The sequence below is a fragment of the Hypanus sabinus genome, chromosome X1 (genome assembly GCF_030144855.1).
Source record: "Hypanus sabinus isolate sHypSab1 chromosome X1, sHypSab1.hap1, whole genome shotgun sequence".
NCBI lineage: Eukaryota > Metazoa > Chordata > Chondrichthyes > Myliobatiformes > Dasyatidae > Hypanus > Hypanus sabinus.
Genome location: NC_082738.1, coordinates 23547829 through 23561459, shown reverse-complemented (window position 1 = coordinate 23561459; position 13631 = coordinate 23547829). Strand labels below are relative to the sequence as shown.

The 13631-nt window shown below is 41.9% G+C and overlaps 1 protein-coding gene across 4 annotated transcripts in view; it reads right to left on the bottom strand.

Annotated features, from left to right (window-relative positions):
- The window catches only part of LOC132384691 (SWI/SNF complex subunit SMARCC2-like), a 124780-nt gene that overhangs the window by 82727 nt on the left and 28422 nt on the right, over positions 1 to 13631 (bottom strand). For all 4 annotated transcript variants that reach the window (XM_059956056.1, XM_059956059.1, XM_059956057.1 and 1 more), the window contains exon 7: positions 272 to 341. In XM_059956056.1, coding sequence (XP_059812039.1) covers positions 272 to 341 — 70 coding nt within the window. The remainder of the gene's footprint in view (positions 1 to 271; positions 342 to 13631) is intronic.

The following is a 13631-nucleotide window of genomic DNA, read 5'->3' as shown; positions in this document are numbered from 1 at the left end:
CTCAACCTGAGCAAGAATTAGTTGCTCATATCTCATAATTGCTCTGAAAAGAAGTCAAGAGACAGTATCTATATTTAACATATCATATAAAGAATACTTCTGTCAGTGCAAGGCTCCAGGAATGCTAGATTTGATTAAGAGCTCAAATTTTGGTTTGGAACTAGGTTTTAACTGGTCCATACCGTTCACATATAGCTTTTTGATATACACAATATATCTAAAGGATATACATGTAACTACCTGACATACTATTTAAAGTGTAGATACATACCTGTCAGGACAATAACCCCAGTGTAATAGGACCTGCTTCTCTCGCTTCATTATTGGCCGAACCCACTCTTCTAGGAGAGAAATGAATCATGTTAGAGGTATAGGCTACAAATGACAATTCATACTGTCCAATAATGGCGCTTTTGTAGATAAGAGAAATAAACCTTGAAATTCAGCTGCATTTGTTTTTGAAGTAATGGAGTGGAATTTGCAATCTTTCCACTGCTGTTTCTAAAAGCTCTTAAAAACTGTGTAACACCTTCTTACTATTGTTTAAGACTGATGCAAACACAGTGCATCAGTCTAAAACAGCACTAAAAAAAGATGCTTCATACAATATTACTCTGCTTCAGAGTCCCAACAATCAGAGATTAATTTTCCCATGCTGGTGCCACTTTTCCCTCACAACTCTGATCTGGAATAAAAAAAATAGCCCTTATGGGTCACTGAACTATACAAACAGCACTCTTCTTGCCCCTGTGAAGTGCGGGCAAGGAATGAGTACATGCTGCTATGTGAGGAGATGGCAGATTTCTGTCCTCAGGAGCCAAAGGAATCTACATAGACTTTTAAACAACAGTCCAAGCCTTTGCTTGACAAACCTTCAGTACCACCTTGCTCTCAGAGTTAAGGCCACACCAACACTCAGAAACCTTGACCCACTGTCTGTTGAGATATGGCACCAATATCTCTTTGCTGATGGGTGAAGCACTGCAGAAGTTAAAAAAAAAACTTCTAGTGATAAAGTGAGAAACCTTCCATTTTTGGTCAATGTGGCTTTTGCATTCATGCCTACAAGGGGCATATGGTTGCACTGCAGGGCTCCCAACAGCGTAGGCATTCATAGATGGCACCCATGTCCTTACTAACACCTCTCTGCCAACTTTCCACCATAACTACCACCTCATTTGTCAGATGGCATTCTCCTATTTTTGTAGTCATTTCTGATCTGATGAACAGACTAGTTCTGCTTGCTCTGACATTAGTTAGCCACTGTGTCTTACCCTAGTGCAACAATTTACATATTCTAATAATCCCTCAGTCTGGACCGGTGGGGGATTTTGTTCCTGTAAAGTCTGAGGAGGGGCCAGATAAAACAGATCCCAGCCCTATAGTAACTTGGTCCTGTGAAACAAAACATGTTAACAGAGGTGGAGAAGTCAACCACTTCCATCTGAAATGTCCTCAGGAAAAACTCTGCTATATTCTGGTTGGTTTGATAACACCATGAGGGTGTTTCTATCCTCCTGAAGTGAGTGGAAGTTCATTAGCACCAGGAAAAAAGGGAAACATAGGAACCTCACCCTGATTCAGTGCTATGCTTCAATAACTGACAGCAATGAAGCAATTCTACCACATACTACAGGTTGAACTAGAGACAGCATCACACCACAACATCACTGTTGTTATGGGAAATCTGAATACCAGATTGAGAGCATTTCTAACATTTCACTTTCCAAGCAGTCCCTTAAGATTAAAACTGAATTATTTCCACTCTAGTCATGAGAAGTAGAAGATGCCTACACATAAATCCTTTAATGCAGAGGCCACTGGACATCAGTTGCAACATTGATAGACTGAGGTTTTGGTCTAATAGTAAGCAGGCTCAAGTCAACAGGACAAGATTTGTGTATATACACATACATACACAAACACATACACCTACACCCATTCTTTCTCATCTCCACTCCGACCTTAATCCTTACTTCTGCTTTCCACCTTCTACAGATGTGCAGCAGAGCATCCTAACAAGCTGCATCACTACATGGTACAGAAACTGCACTGCAGCAGACAAAAAAGCTCTGCAATAGGTATTTAAAACTGCCCTATGCATCACCAGCACCATCACGAAGGATCCCACCCCTATCAGGGAGGAGGCTACATAGCATCCATGCTAGACCACCAGACTCAAAAACAGTTACTTTCCCCAAGCAGTAGAGCTGAACAACATGTCCATCTACTATCCCATCCTACCACCACTACTTTATCATTTCCTGTCAGTCTTCTTAGTACAGACACTCCTGTACCTAGCATCACTTTATGTACATACAATCAATGTATTATAAGCTATTTGCATTTGTTGTGAATTTCTTATTGCATTCTTTATCTTATTCTGCTGAATCAGATCCGGAGTAACAACTATTTAATTCTCCTTTACACTTGTGTACTGGAAATTACATTAAACGATCTTGAACACCCCTCTCAGTTCATCTTACTCCCACTTCACTTATCCCTTTCTCTCTTTGTCCCACAACCAAGTACTTGCTCAAATGCTTTTCAACATTGTAATTTTAATGCCTCTACCACTTCACTGCATACAATCCATATCCTCTCCATTAGCAACTCGAGTGTCACTGTCTCATGGCCTATATAACAGATCTCATTATTCTTGCTTGTTGAAATGTATATATTTGCTGCATTTTGTAAGATCTAATTAAACATTTGCCACAGTACCACAGGTGACTAATCTTAATTGCTAATTTAGCTGGCTCCATTTTCATGCCATCATAACTCCCCTTATTTATCTCTAAATTACTCACTTTGGACCAACTATAGTTCCAGTCAAAGGGTGTAAAATGCCAATATATAACTAAGTGTAGTAATTAACCCTATTGCATTGTTTCAGTGCTCTTCAGTATCTGAGAGGATCCCGGGAGGCAGAGGCAGCATGTAGGAATCTTGCGGCGAGAAGGCTGCAGAGTGTGAGCCAATGTTCAACTCCATTTCACCATTAAAGATTCCATTGTTCGCTGATTGTTTGCCTTTTGATCACTGGTGCAATCACTCTGCAATGGAGAGGGGAAACTGCCTTTATATCGCTGGTGAGATCGCTCTGCTAGAGAGGGAAAGGCCTGCCGCTGTGCCCAGAGAATGTTACCCAGGTTTTCTGCGTTTTGGATATGGACTTGTAGACTTCAGGACAAAGGAGACAGTGATGGACTTTAGGAAGACTAAGCCTGCACTGTTCCCTGTTAATATTGATGGTGAGGACGTGGATGTGGTGAGGATCTACAAGTACCTGGGGGTGTACATGGATAAGAGACTTGAGTGGAGCACCAACACGGAGGCTGTGTACAAGAAGGGCCAGAGTCAACTCTACTTCCTGAGAAGACTGAGGTCCTTTGGAGTATGTAGGCCTCTCCTTCATATGTTCTACCAGTCTGTTGTCACCAGTACAATCTTCTATGCAGTGGTGTGTCGGGGTAATAGCATCAACACGGGTGATGCCAACAAGCTCAACAAACTGATTATAAAGGTTGGCTCTGTTATAGGAGTCAAACTGGACCCACTGGAGGCTGTGGCAGAAAAATGGATCCTGCAGAAAATCCTGGAAATTCTGGACAATGTTTCTCACCCTCTGCATGCCACCTTGTCTTAGTCTATTCCTAAAAGTGCTCCTCTGTTCAGCCAACTGCACCGCTCTAAAGAGCGCTAGAAGAGGTCATTCTTCCCCTCGGCCATTAGGCTCCATAAAGAGTCAACCTATAGCTGGGAAGTGATGACATCCTCCTGTTAGACTGCTTGAGATAACTTTTTTTTAAATTCTTTCTTACTTCTCTTCTAATGTTTGTATATCTGTGCACTTGTAATGCTACTGTGACGCTGTAATTTCCTTTGGGATCAATAAAGTATCTATCTATAGACTTTTTTCAGCCTTTTAGATTTTATATTCTATGTTTTTCACCCAATCTTTTTCGGGCTTTTTTGTGTGCGGGGGTGGGGGGAAGGAAAGAGTTGATGACTGTGCTGCCGTTCTTTTTCTTTCTTGGTTTCGTGGCTATCTGGAGAAGAATTCCAGAGCTGTATACTTTGATAATGAATGAAGCTTTGAACATTGGGTAAAACCATGCTCTCTGATTGGCTACAGAACACATCGTTTTAAAACCTATCCAGACAGAAGGGTTTGGACACCCCCCCCCCAATTAATCAACAAATATAGTAAATCTATGCCTATTTTGTTTGAATTACCATTCTATAGTCCAGAACTACAGGTTTAAGACTGGTGCACTAAAACTTGATGCAACAGCCTAAAAGGCTCAATATGATAAGGCAACAGTTTACGATCCTTCCATTGAGCAGAGATTTGGGGAGAAAAGCTCTTTGGTTTGTGTGAAGAATGCATGTAAATGATAAGTGAAATAATATTTACATAATGCAAACGGAATCTTATCCGACTGAGAATAGTAGCATACTGCATATTAGCAAATTTTATATAATTTTTTGAAATTAAAAGCAACATTTTTATAATATTAGTGACTGCAGGAAAGGACCTAGTAATCAGGTGCAAGATATTTCTCAGTCATGCTGGTGTGGCTATACTGCTACTCTGCAGCAGTTACCTGAACTATCTTTCACTTTACGTACACATTAAAAATGGATTGTGCTCAAAGATACAATGTACAAATATAAATGCACCTACAAAACATTCATCCCGACAACTACATCTCTGTGTGGTTTTATTAAGTTGTGTGTAGAGCCTGGGTACTCTTACACATGGAGTGTCACTACATGGTAAGGCTCTGCTTATTCCTAATGTTATGAAGGACCTAGCCATAGAATGTCCTTGTAGAAAATTCTATGCGGAAACACAAGGACCTGCAGGAAAAGGAGACAATAGATCCTGCTGTAGCTCCTCCTGCAGATTGTTAAAGCCATTTGGCAGAATGCTTCATTGGCAAAACTTACTGAAAAGCATCAAGATATTACCTGGCTGATGGTATAAAGGCCCCCCCCCACCCCCCAACAGATCCTCTATACAGAACTAGAGCATTTCTACATGTTGCCCTCAAGATGTGGTGAGATAGTCCTTCTTCCAAAATGTTTATCTGTTACGAAGGTCTGGACAGGGATACAGTGGTCTTTCCTGAACAGTTGCATAATACAGGGCTACGAGTTGTTTCCCGGACACACAATGAGACAAACATCAGTGGCTAATGAGAGATAATCAACTCTGATTGGTCTGCTGAAATATACTGGTCTTCAAGTGTATGGAGGTGTGCATGATTGAAGATTGAGATGGACACATTCCACATCTAGCACTATGTGCTAAAGGATGCACTGAAGTTTAGTACAACTGTCACAAAGGCCACAACTTAAGGTCCTCCCATTATTGCACACTGAAGGGTTGGAACACATGCCAGGATCCCTCAGCCTGCTCAAGAATTAATACCATACTGATATAATATAAATTTTTGAAGTGAAATGATCACTCTTGTATTGAAAATGGTGATTTGTGTATCGGATTCATAAAATTTGTAAATGTTCCAAGTTACATTTTGAAAGGCAAATATAATCAAAACAATGATCTTACAGTCCGATGGTAAAGGTTAGCATTAAATAATGATGAACAATTATACTGGACAAGATCAGGGAGTAGAATCAATAAGATGGAGAAGCAATACACAAGGCAAAGGAAAATCAGCAACTGGTGTTTCTAAGCTCTCTAACAGGAGCCATGTTGTTTAGGCAATTTGTTTTTATTTGACAGGGTGAATGCTGAGAGGATGTTGCCTTTAGTAGGGGCATCTGGGGGAGATTGCTTCAGCGTAAGGAGTTACATAATTTAAATGGAGATGAGGTGGGATTTCTCTCTCAGAGAGTTATGAATCTTTGGAACTCTATAGCAGAGAAGTGTGTGGGTTGAGTATATTCAAAGTAGAGAATGAAAGACACTCTAACTATTAGAGTGTACAAAATAATCAAAGGGCATGGGAAAAGTAAATGAAAAAGGTGTTTGGGTTAAGATCAGATAAGCATTAATATGATTGAATAGCAAAGCAGAACCAAGTGATTAATTGGCCTACTCTTACTCCTGTTTCTCAGATTCCTTTTGATACAGTTTTAATCTAGAAACAGGATGCAACTGCAATAAATAAAATGCCATAACTATAAAAGTTTTAACATATTTAACAAATCTTTGTATCCTGTTATTAATTCACCAGCCTTGAACACTAGAGGTCTCATACCTACCTTAGTTACTTTATTTAAGAAAATATCCATAGAAGCACTTATTGTTCATGTTGATATTACATGCAAGTTTTCTTTCAAATCAATTTTCTCTCTTGACCTGCATAGTCTTTCACTGCTGGATTCGTGACAGACAGCACTCAGTAAACACACACCTTACGCATGCCCATTTACACAAACATACACACACACCATTCTGCTGTCATTGCGCTGAGTGCAACCCCGGTATGTTCTCATGATGGGTCCTAAACTGAGCTAATGCACTCAGTTTGGTTTTACAGTTCCTTTCCCACCATACATGGTGGAATATTCTATTTCTTTAGTAATGGGGATATGTAAATGTTTGATTTTTGACTTACATAATAAACATCCTTGCAATAAAGTGCTAAGCAACTCCAACCATTTTTTCCTTTGGTTATAACCCACGTATCTAATATTTCCAAATAAAAAATTCAGACAACTTCATAGAACCACTAACAATCAAATTTCTTTCTGTTTTGATTTCACTAGATTGATTCCAAGGTTGGGACCATTGTCCCATAAGGAGAGATCCAGTAGAATGGAATCAATTATATTGAAATACAATTCTGAGAAGGTTTGACTAGATGGTGAAAGTCTGTAGGCAATTCTGATGGAGATGAAGAGAAATTTCTTGATATAGAAGATGGTGAATTTTTGAAATTCTCTACCTCAGGCATCTCCAAATGGTCAGTTGTTCAGCATTTCAAGGCTAAATTAAAAATCCTTGGACAATAAAGGATTCAAGGGATATGGGGAAATGACAATCAGCCATAATATTAAATGCCTTTCCAGAATCAAGGTTCATCAGGACTACACTTGTTCCTACTCCTATAGTTTCTGTGTGGGCTGATATTCTCTTCATAAAATTTATTGAAATCAAAGTGTTTCATTAAAACAACAGGTATTTCAAGCCATTCTAATCTTCTGATTTATGGCATAGAATTTCCAGCAGGGATGAATAGCCCAAACTCATCGTTTTCTCTTTCAATTTTCTCCCCTCTTCAATATCCCACTCTGGCTTCTTACCTTTTCGCATCTGCTTATCACCTCCCCCTGAAGCCCCTCCTCCTTCCCCTTCTTCCACGGTCCACTCACCTTTTCTATCTGATTCCTTCTCCAGCCCTTTATCTTTTTCACCTATCACCTTCTAGCCTGTTCTCCTTCCCCTCCCCCACCTTATTCTCGCATGTTCCCCTTTCCTTTCCAGTCCTGATGAAGGGTCTTGGTCCAAAATGTCGACTGTTTATTCATGAACATATATGCTGCAATATAGCAATATAAAACCATAAATAATAATAAGTTAATCATGCCCAGTGGAAATAAGTCCAGGACCAGCCTAATGGCTCAGGGTGTCTAACACTCCAAGGGAGGAGTTGTAAAGTTTGATGGCCACAGGCAGGAATGGCTTCCTATGACGCTCAATGTTACATCTCGGTGGAATGAGTCTCTGGCTGAATGTACTCCTGTGCCTATGGAGTGGATGGGAGTCATTGTCCAAGATGGCATGCAACTTGGACAGCATCCTCTTTTCAGACACCACCGTCAGAGAGTCCAGTTCCACCCCCACAACATCATTGGCCTTACGAATGAGTTTGTTGATTCTGTTGGTGTCTGATACCCTCAGCCTGCTGCCCCAGCACACAACAGCAAACATGATAGCGAGTTCAAAGCATGATTTGATGTATGATGTAGTGGGAATTGGTAGGTTTGCATAAGTATGCATACATGGCAGTACTGCTTAATGAAGATATTGTAGTGCTGGAGGGAGATGCTATCGAGAGTACAAGGATAGATTCCATTTTGTGGGCACCATGGTAGCATAGCGGTTAGTACAATGCTATTACATTTCGGGGGTGTTGAAGTTTGGAATTCAATCCCGGCATTCTCTGTAAGGAGTCTCTGTACGTCCTTTCCCTGGAAATGTGTGGATTTTCTCTGGATTCTCCCACAGTCCAAAGATGTACCGGGTGGGTTAATCGGTCACTGTAAATTGTCCTGTGATTAGCTTAGGGTTAAATTGGGATTGTTAGGGGCTGCTGGGTGGTGCAGCTCAAAGGGCCGGAAGGGCCTATTCCGTGCAGTATTGCTAAATAAATAATAAAGAAACAAGAAGCATTCTTATGTAGGTTAATGTTGAGTAGTGTTTCATTCCTTCATTGATGAATTTTCTCCCATTACCTTCCTGTTGATTTTCACAATAATTACTCAGATTTTGCTGGGTTAGATTAATGCTTTTTTTTAAAAAAACAGGTGACTGTACTTAACCTACCACATTGCTGACGAGATGTCAATGACAATGGACAGGAAAGGAGTGGAGGGTTATGGGCTGAGTGCGAGTAGGTGGGACTAGGTGAGATTAAGGGTTCGGCACGGACTAGGAGGGCCAAGATGGCCTGTTTCCGCGCTGTGATTGTTATATGGTTAACTACAGAAGCAGGTATTATGGTTCCAATGAGAGGGAACTTGATGATGGTGAGGACAATATGAGTAAGGTTGAAGTTCTGGGGCATGTCGATATTAAGGGAGAGGAGGTGTTGGAGTTGTTAAAATATATTAGGACGGATAAGTCCCCGGGGCCTGACGGAATATTCCCCAGGCTGCTCCACGAGGCGAGGGAAGAGATTGCTGAGACTCTGGCTAGGATCTTTATGTCCTCATCCACGGGAATGGTACCAGAGGATTGGAGGGAGGCAAATGTTGTCCCCTTGTTCAAAAAAGGTAGTAGGGATAGTCCAGGTAATTATAGACCAGTGAGCCTTACGTCTATGGTGGGAAAGCTATTGGAAAAGATTCTTAGAGATAGGATCTATGGCCATTTAGAGAATCATGGTCTGATCAGGGACAGTCAGCATGGCTTTGTGAAGGGCAGATCGTGTCTAACAAGCCTGTTTGAGTTCTTTAAGGAGGTGACCAGGCATATAGATGAGGGTATATGCAGTGGATGTGATCTACATGGAATTTAGGAAGGCATTTGATAAGGTTCCACATGGTAGGCTTATTCAGAAAGTCAGAAGGCATGGGATCCAGGGAAATTTGGCCAGGTGGCTTCAGAATTGGCTTGCTTGCAGAAAGCAGAGGGTCATGGTGGAGGGTTGGAAGGTTGTGACTAGTGGTGTCCCACAAGGATCTGTTCTGGGACCTCTACTTTTCCAGATTTTTATTAACAACCTGGATGTGGGGGTTGGCAAGTTTGCAGACTACACAAAGGTTGGTAGCATTGTGGATAGTGTATTGTCGAAGATTGCAGAGAGAGACATTGATAGGATGCAGAAGTGGGCTGAGAATTGGCAGATGGAGTTCAACCCGGAAAAGTGTCAGGTGGTACACTTTGGAAGGACAAACTCCAAGCCAGAGTACAAAGTAAATGGCAGCATACTTGGTTGTGTGGAGGAGCAGAGGGATCTGGGGGTACATGTCCACAGATCCCTGAAAGTTGCCTCACAGGTAGATAGGGTAGTTAAGAAAGCTTATGGGGTGTTAGCTTTCATAAGTCCAGGGATAGAGTTTAAGGGTCATGAGGAAATGATGCAGCTCAATAAAACTCTGGTTAGGCCACACTTGGAGTAATGTGTCCAGTTCTGGTTGCCTCACTATAGGAAGGATGTGGAAGCATTGGAAAGGGTACAGAGGAGATTTACCAGGATGCTGGCCTGGTTTAGAGAGCATGCATTATGATCAGAGATTAAGGGAGCTAGGGCTTTACTCTTTGGAGAGAAGGAGGATGAGAGGAGACATGATAGAGGTATACAAGATATTAAGAGGAATAGATAGAGTGGACAGCCAGCACCTCTTCCCCAGGGCACCACTGCTCAATACAAGGGGACATGGCTTTAAGGTAAGGGGTGGGAAGTTCAAGGGGGATATTAGAGGAAGGTTTTTTACTCAGAGAGTGGTTGGTGCGTGGAATGCACTGCATGAGTCAGTGGTGGAGGCAGATACACTAGTGAAATTTAAGAGATTACCAGACAGGTAGATGGAGGAATTTAAGGTGGGGGGTTATATGGAAGGCAGGGTTTAAGGGTCGGCACAACATTGTGGGCTGAAGGGCCTGTACTGTGTTGTGCTATTCTATGTTCAAACCTTTAGTTGTGCAGCTGAAATCCTGACAGGATCTGTGGCCCCCACTGTGTCAAGTGTATAAGTTGCTTCTTAATGCCATGAAGAACAAAACAAATTGGGTAGACATTGATGACCTTATAAAAATGCCAACAAAGAGGCTAATATGTTAATCATACATCTTAATACTGGGCATATCAAGGATGAGGATACTCAGAACCTTCCCTGCTCAGTTACTGGTTGATAGTACCAATTATTGTATTTAGAAATCTGTTTCCAATAACCCTCACTATTTTCATAGGTTACCAGCTTGAGGCTCTCTTTCAGTCTGTACTTAGCCCAAAAGTAGTGCAACAGATCACAATGATGTCTTCAATGTGGATGTGAGACTTGATCCCCTCAAGCACACTAACGTAACTAGTTCATTAACAAGGATGAGGTTAAGCTATTTTATTTCCTTCATCTTGTGCACAACTAACTTGCAGCGATGTTCATCAGCACAGCCAGCTGCATTAGTTTTGATACTATTGAGGTCACTTGGTGGTGGATGCTGGAAATTTCTTAACCAAAGAACATCTTAGACAGTTCTCCAAGTAGCGTTCAACATGGAGAAGGGCTGATCAGCACCCGAGAAGGGCCAACCGAAAGTCTTGAAAGACTACCAGCCAGAGGCCCTGACCTCATACATCACAAAAACCCAAGAGAGACTGCTCCTGACTCACCTCCAACCCCTGGTCAGATCAGCCCTCGATCACCTGCGATTTGCCTACCAGGAGCACATTGGAGTCGATGATGCTGTCACTTACCTGCTGAATAGAATTTACCTGGTCCCATTTGGATAAATAGGGCAGCACAGTGAGATACATGTTTTTTTGATTTCAAGTGCCTTCAATACCATACAGCCCTCATTGCTGGGGGAAAAGCTCTGTTCAATGCAGACTGACATTTCCACTGTGTCCTGGATAATGGACTACCTGACAGACCGACCACAGTTTGTGCGGCCTCAGAGCTGTGTGTCAGACATGGCTATAAGCAGCACTGGTGCCCCACAGGGGACTGTACTGACTCCCTGTTTACCTTGGATACCTCGTACTTCAGATACAACTCTGAGCCACGTCATCTGCAGAGATTCTCTGATGACTCAGCAATAGTTGGGTGTATAAAGGGGGGACAGGAGTATGAATACAGGGCCCTGGAGAAGGACTTTGTCGAATGGTGCAAGCTGAATCATCTGCAGCTCAACTTCAGTAAGGCAAAGGAGATGCTGATGGACTTTAGGAAGACTAAGCCTGCACTGCACCCTGTTACTATTGATGGTGAGGACGTGGATGTGGTGAGGATGTACAAGTACCTGGGTGTACACCTGGATGACAGACTTGAGTGGAGCATCAACTCACAGGCTGTGTACAAGAAGGGCCAGAGTCGCTTGTACTTCCTGAGGAGACTAAGGTCCATTAGAGTATACATACACAACACTGGAAGAACTCAGCAGGTCAGGCAGAATCCGTGAGAAAAGAGTAGCCAACGTTTCGGGCCAAGACCCATCATCAGGAATGGGGGGGGGGGGGGAAGAGACGGCCGAAGCCCAGTATAGAGATAGGGGAAGGGGTAGGGCCTAGAGGCTCCAGGTGGAAAACCAATCAGAGGAAAGAAAGGGAGGAGGGGATAAGCATGAAAGAACTGTAGAGATAAAAAAGCAGAAAGTTGAAAGGAGAGAGAGGCAGAGAGGGACCTGGGATGGGGGAGGGGGACTTGACCTCCACTGTTCCTGTTACCTGCCATTTCTTAATTACATTACGAACTGAGGAAATGGCTAACTGAAAATGCTTTGCTATCTTCTGATAGCCTTCTCCTGCTTTGTGGGATCATTTATTTTAATTTTCAGAGTGCTCGGCAGCTGCTTAGAGCCCATGGCTGCTGATGGTTGGGACAAGGTTTGAGGAGTCAGGGTATTTATAAAGCTTTGAAATTTCCATCACCTGGCCTTTCCTAACGATGACTGTGAACAAGCCATAGCCTTAACAAGCTAATTAAGGTCTGAGACCTTGGTAAAAGTTACCCGAGAGCTCAAATCTCTTGGGGTGCCCAAACTTTTGCATGGTGCTCCTTTCCTTTTTTTCCACTTTAAAATTGTACAAAACAAAAATAATACACTAATCTTCCTTAAAATGTTGAAAAGAATATTTCATCTTTAACTATGCCTTTTGGAGATCAGTTCATCTTCCACTCACTTAACTATTCACAGTAACAGAAGCTTTGACCGAGGTGTCCAAACTTTTGCATGCCACTGTATATACAGGCCTCTGAACAGTAGCTAGGATGTGGGTTACAAATTACAACAGGAGATAGAAAAGGCATGTAAGAAGGGTAATGTTGCAATAGTCATGGGTATTTCATTATGCAGGTAGATTGGGAAAATCAGGCTGATGCTCGATCCCAAGAGAGAATTTGTAGAATGCCTACAAGATGGCTTTTTAGAGCAGCTTGTGGTTGAGCTTACTAAGGGAAAGGCTATTCTGGATTGTTGTTGTGTAATGAACCAGATTTGATTAGAGCACTTAAGGAAAAGGAACCCTTAGGAGGCTGTGATCATAATATGATAGACTTCACCTTCTAAGTTGAGACGGAGAACCTAGTCAGATGTATCAATATTACAGTGGAGTAAAGGGAATTACAGAGGCATAAGAGAGGACACCAGCAGGGATAGCGGCAGAACAGCAATTGCTGGAGTTTCTGGTAGCAATTCAGAAGGCGCAGGACAGGTATGTCCCAAAGAGATAGTATTCTAAAAATTGGACGATGCTACCATGGCTGACAAGGGAAGTCAAAAACACCATACAAGCAATAAGAGGACAAATAGAGCAAATATTAGTGGGAGGTTAGAGATTTTAAAAAATAACAATGCAACTAAAAAAGCCGTAAAGAGAGAAAAGATGAAATATGAAGGTAAGATAGCCAATAATATCAAAGAGGATACCAAGCATTTTTTTTCAGAGATATAGAGTAAAAGAAAGGCAAGAGCAGATATTGGACTGCTGGAAAATGACTTTGGAGATGTAGTAAATGGGGGCAAGGAAATGGCAGATGAACTGAGTAAGTATTTTGCATCCACCTTCACAGTGGAAGACACTAGCAGCACGCCAGAGGTTTGAGAGCATCTTGGAGCTGAAGTGAGTGCAATTGCTATTACTACTGAAAAGGTATTTGGGGATCTGAAATGTCTGAAGATGGATAAGTAATCTGGATCAGATGGACTACACCCCAGGGAGATATGGCTGTGGAGATTGTGGAGGCATTGGTAATGTTTTTTTTAAGTA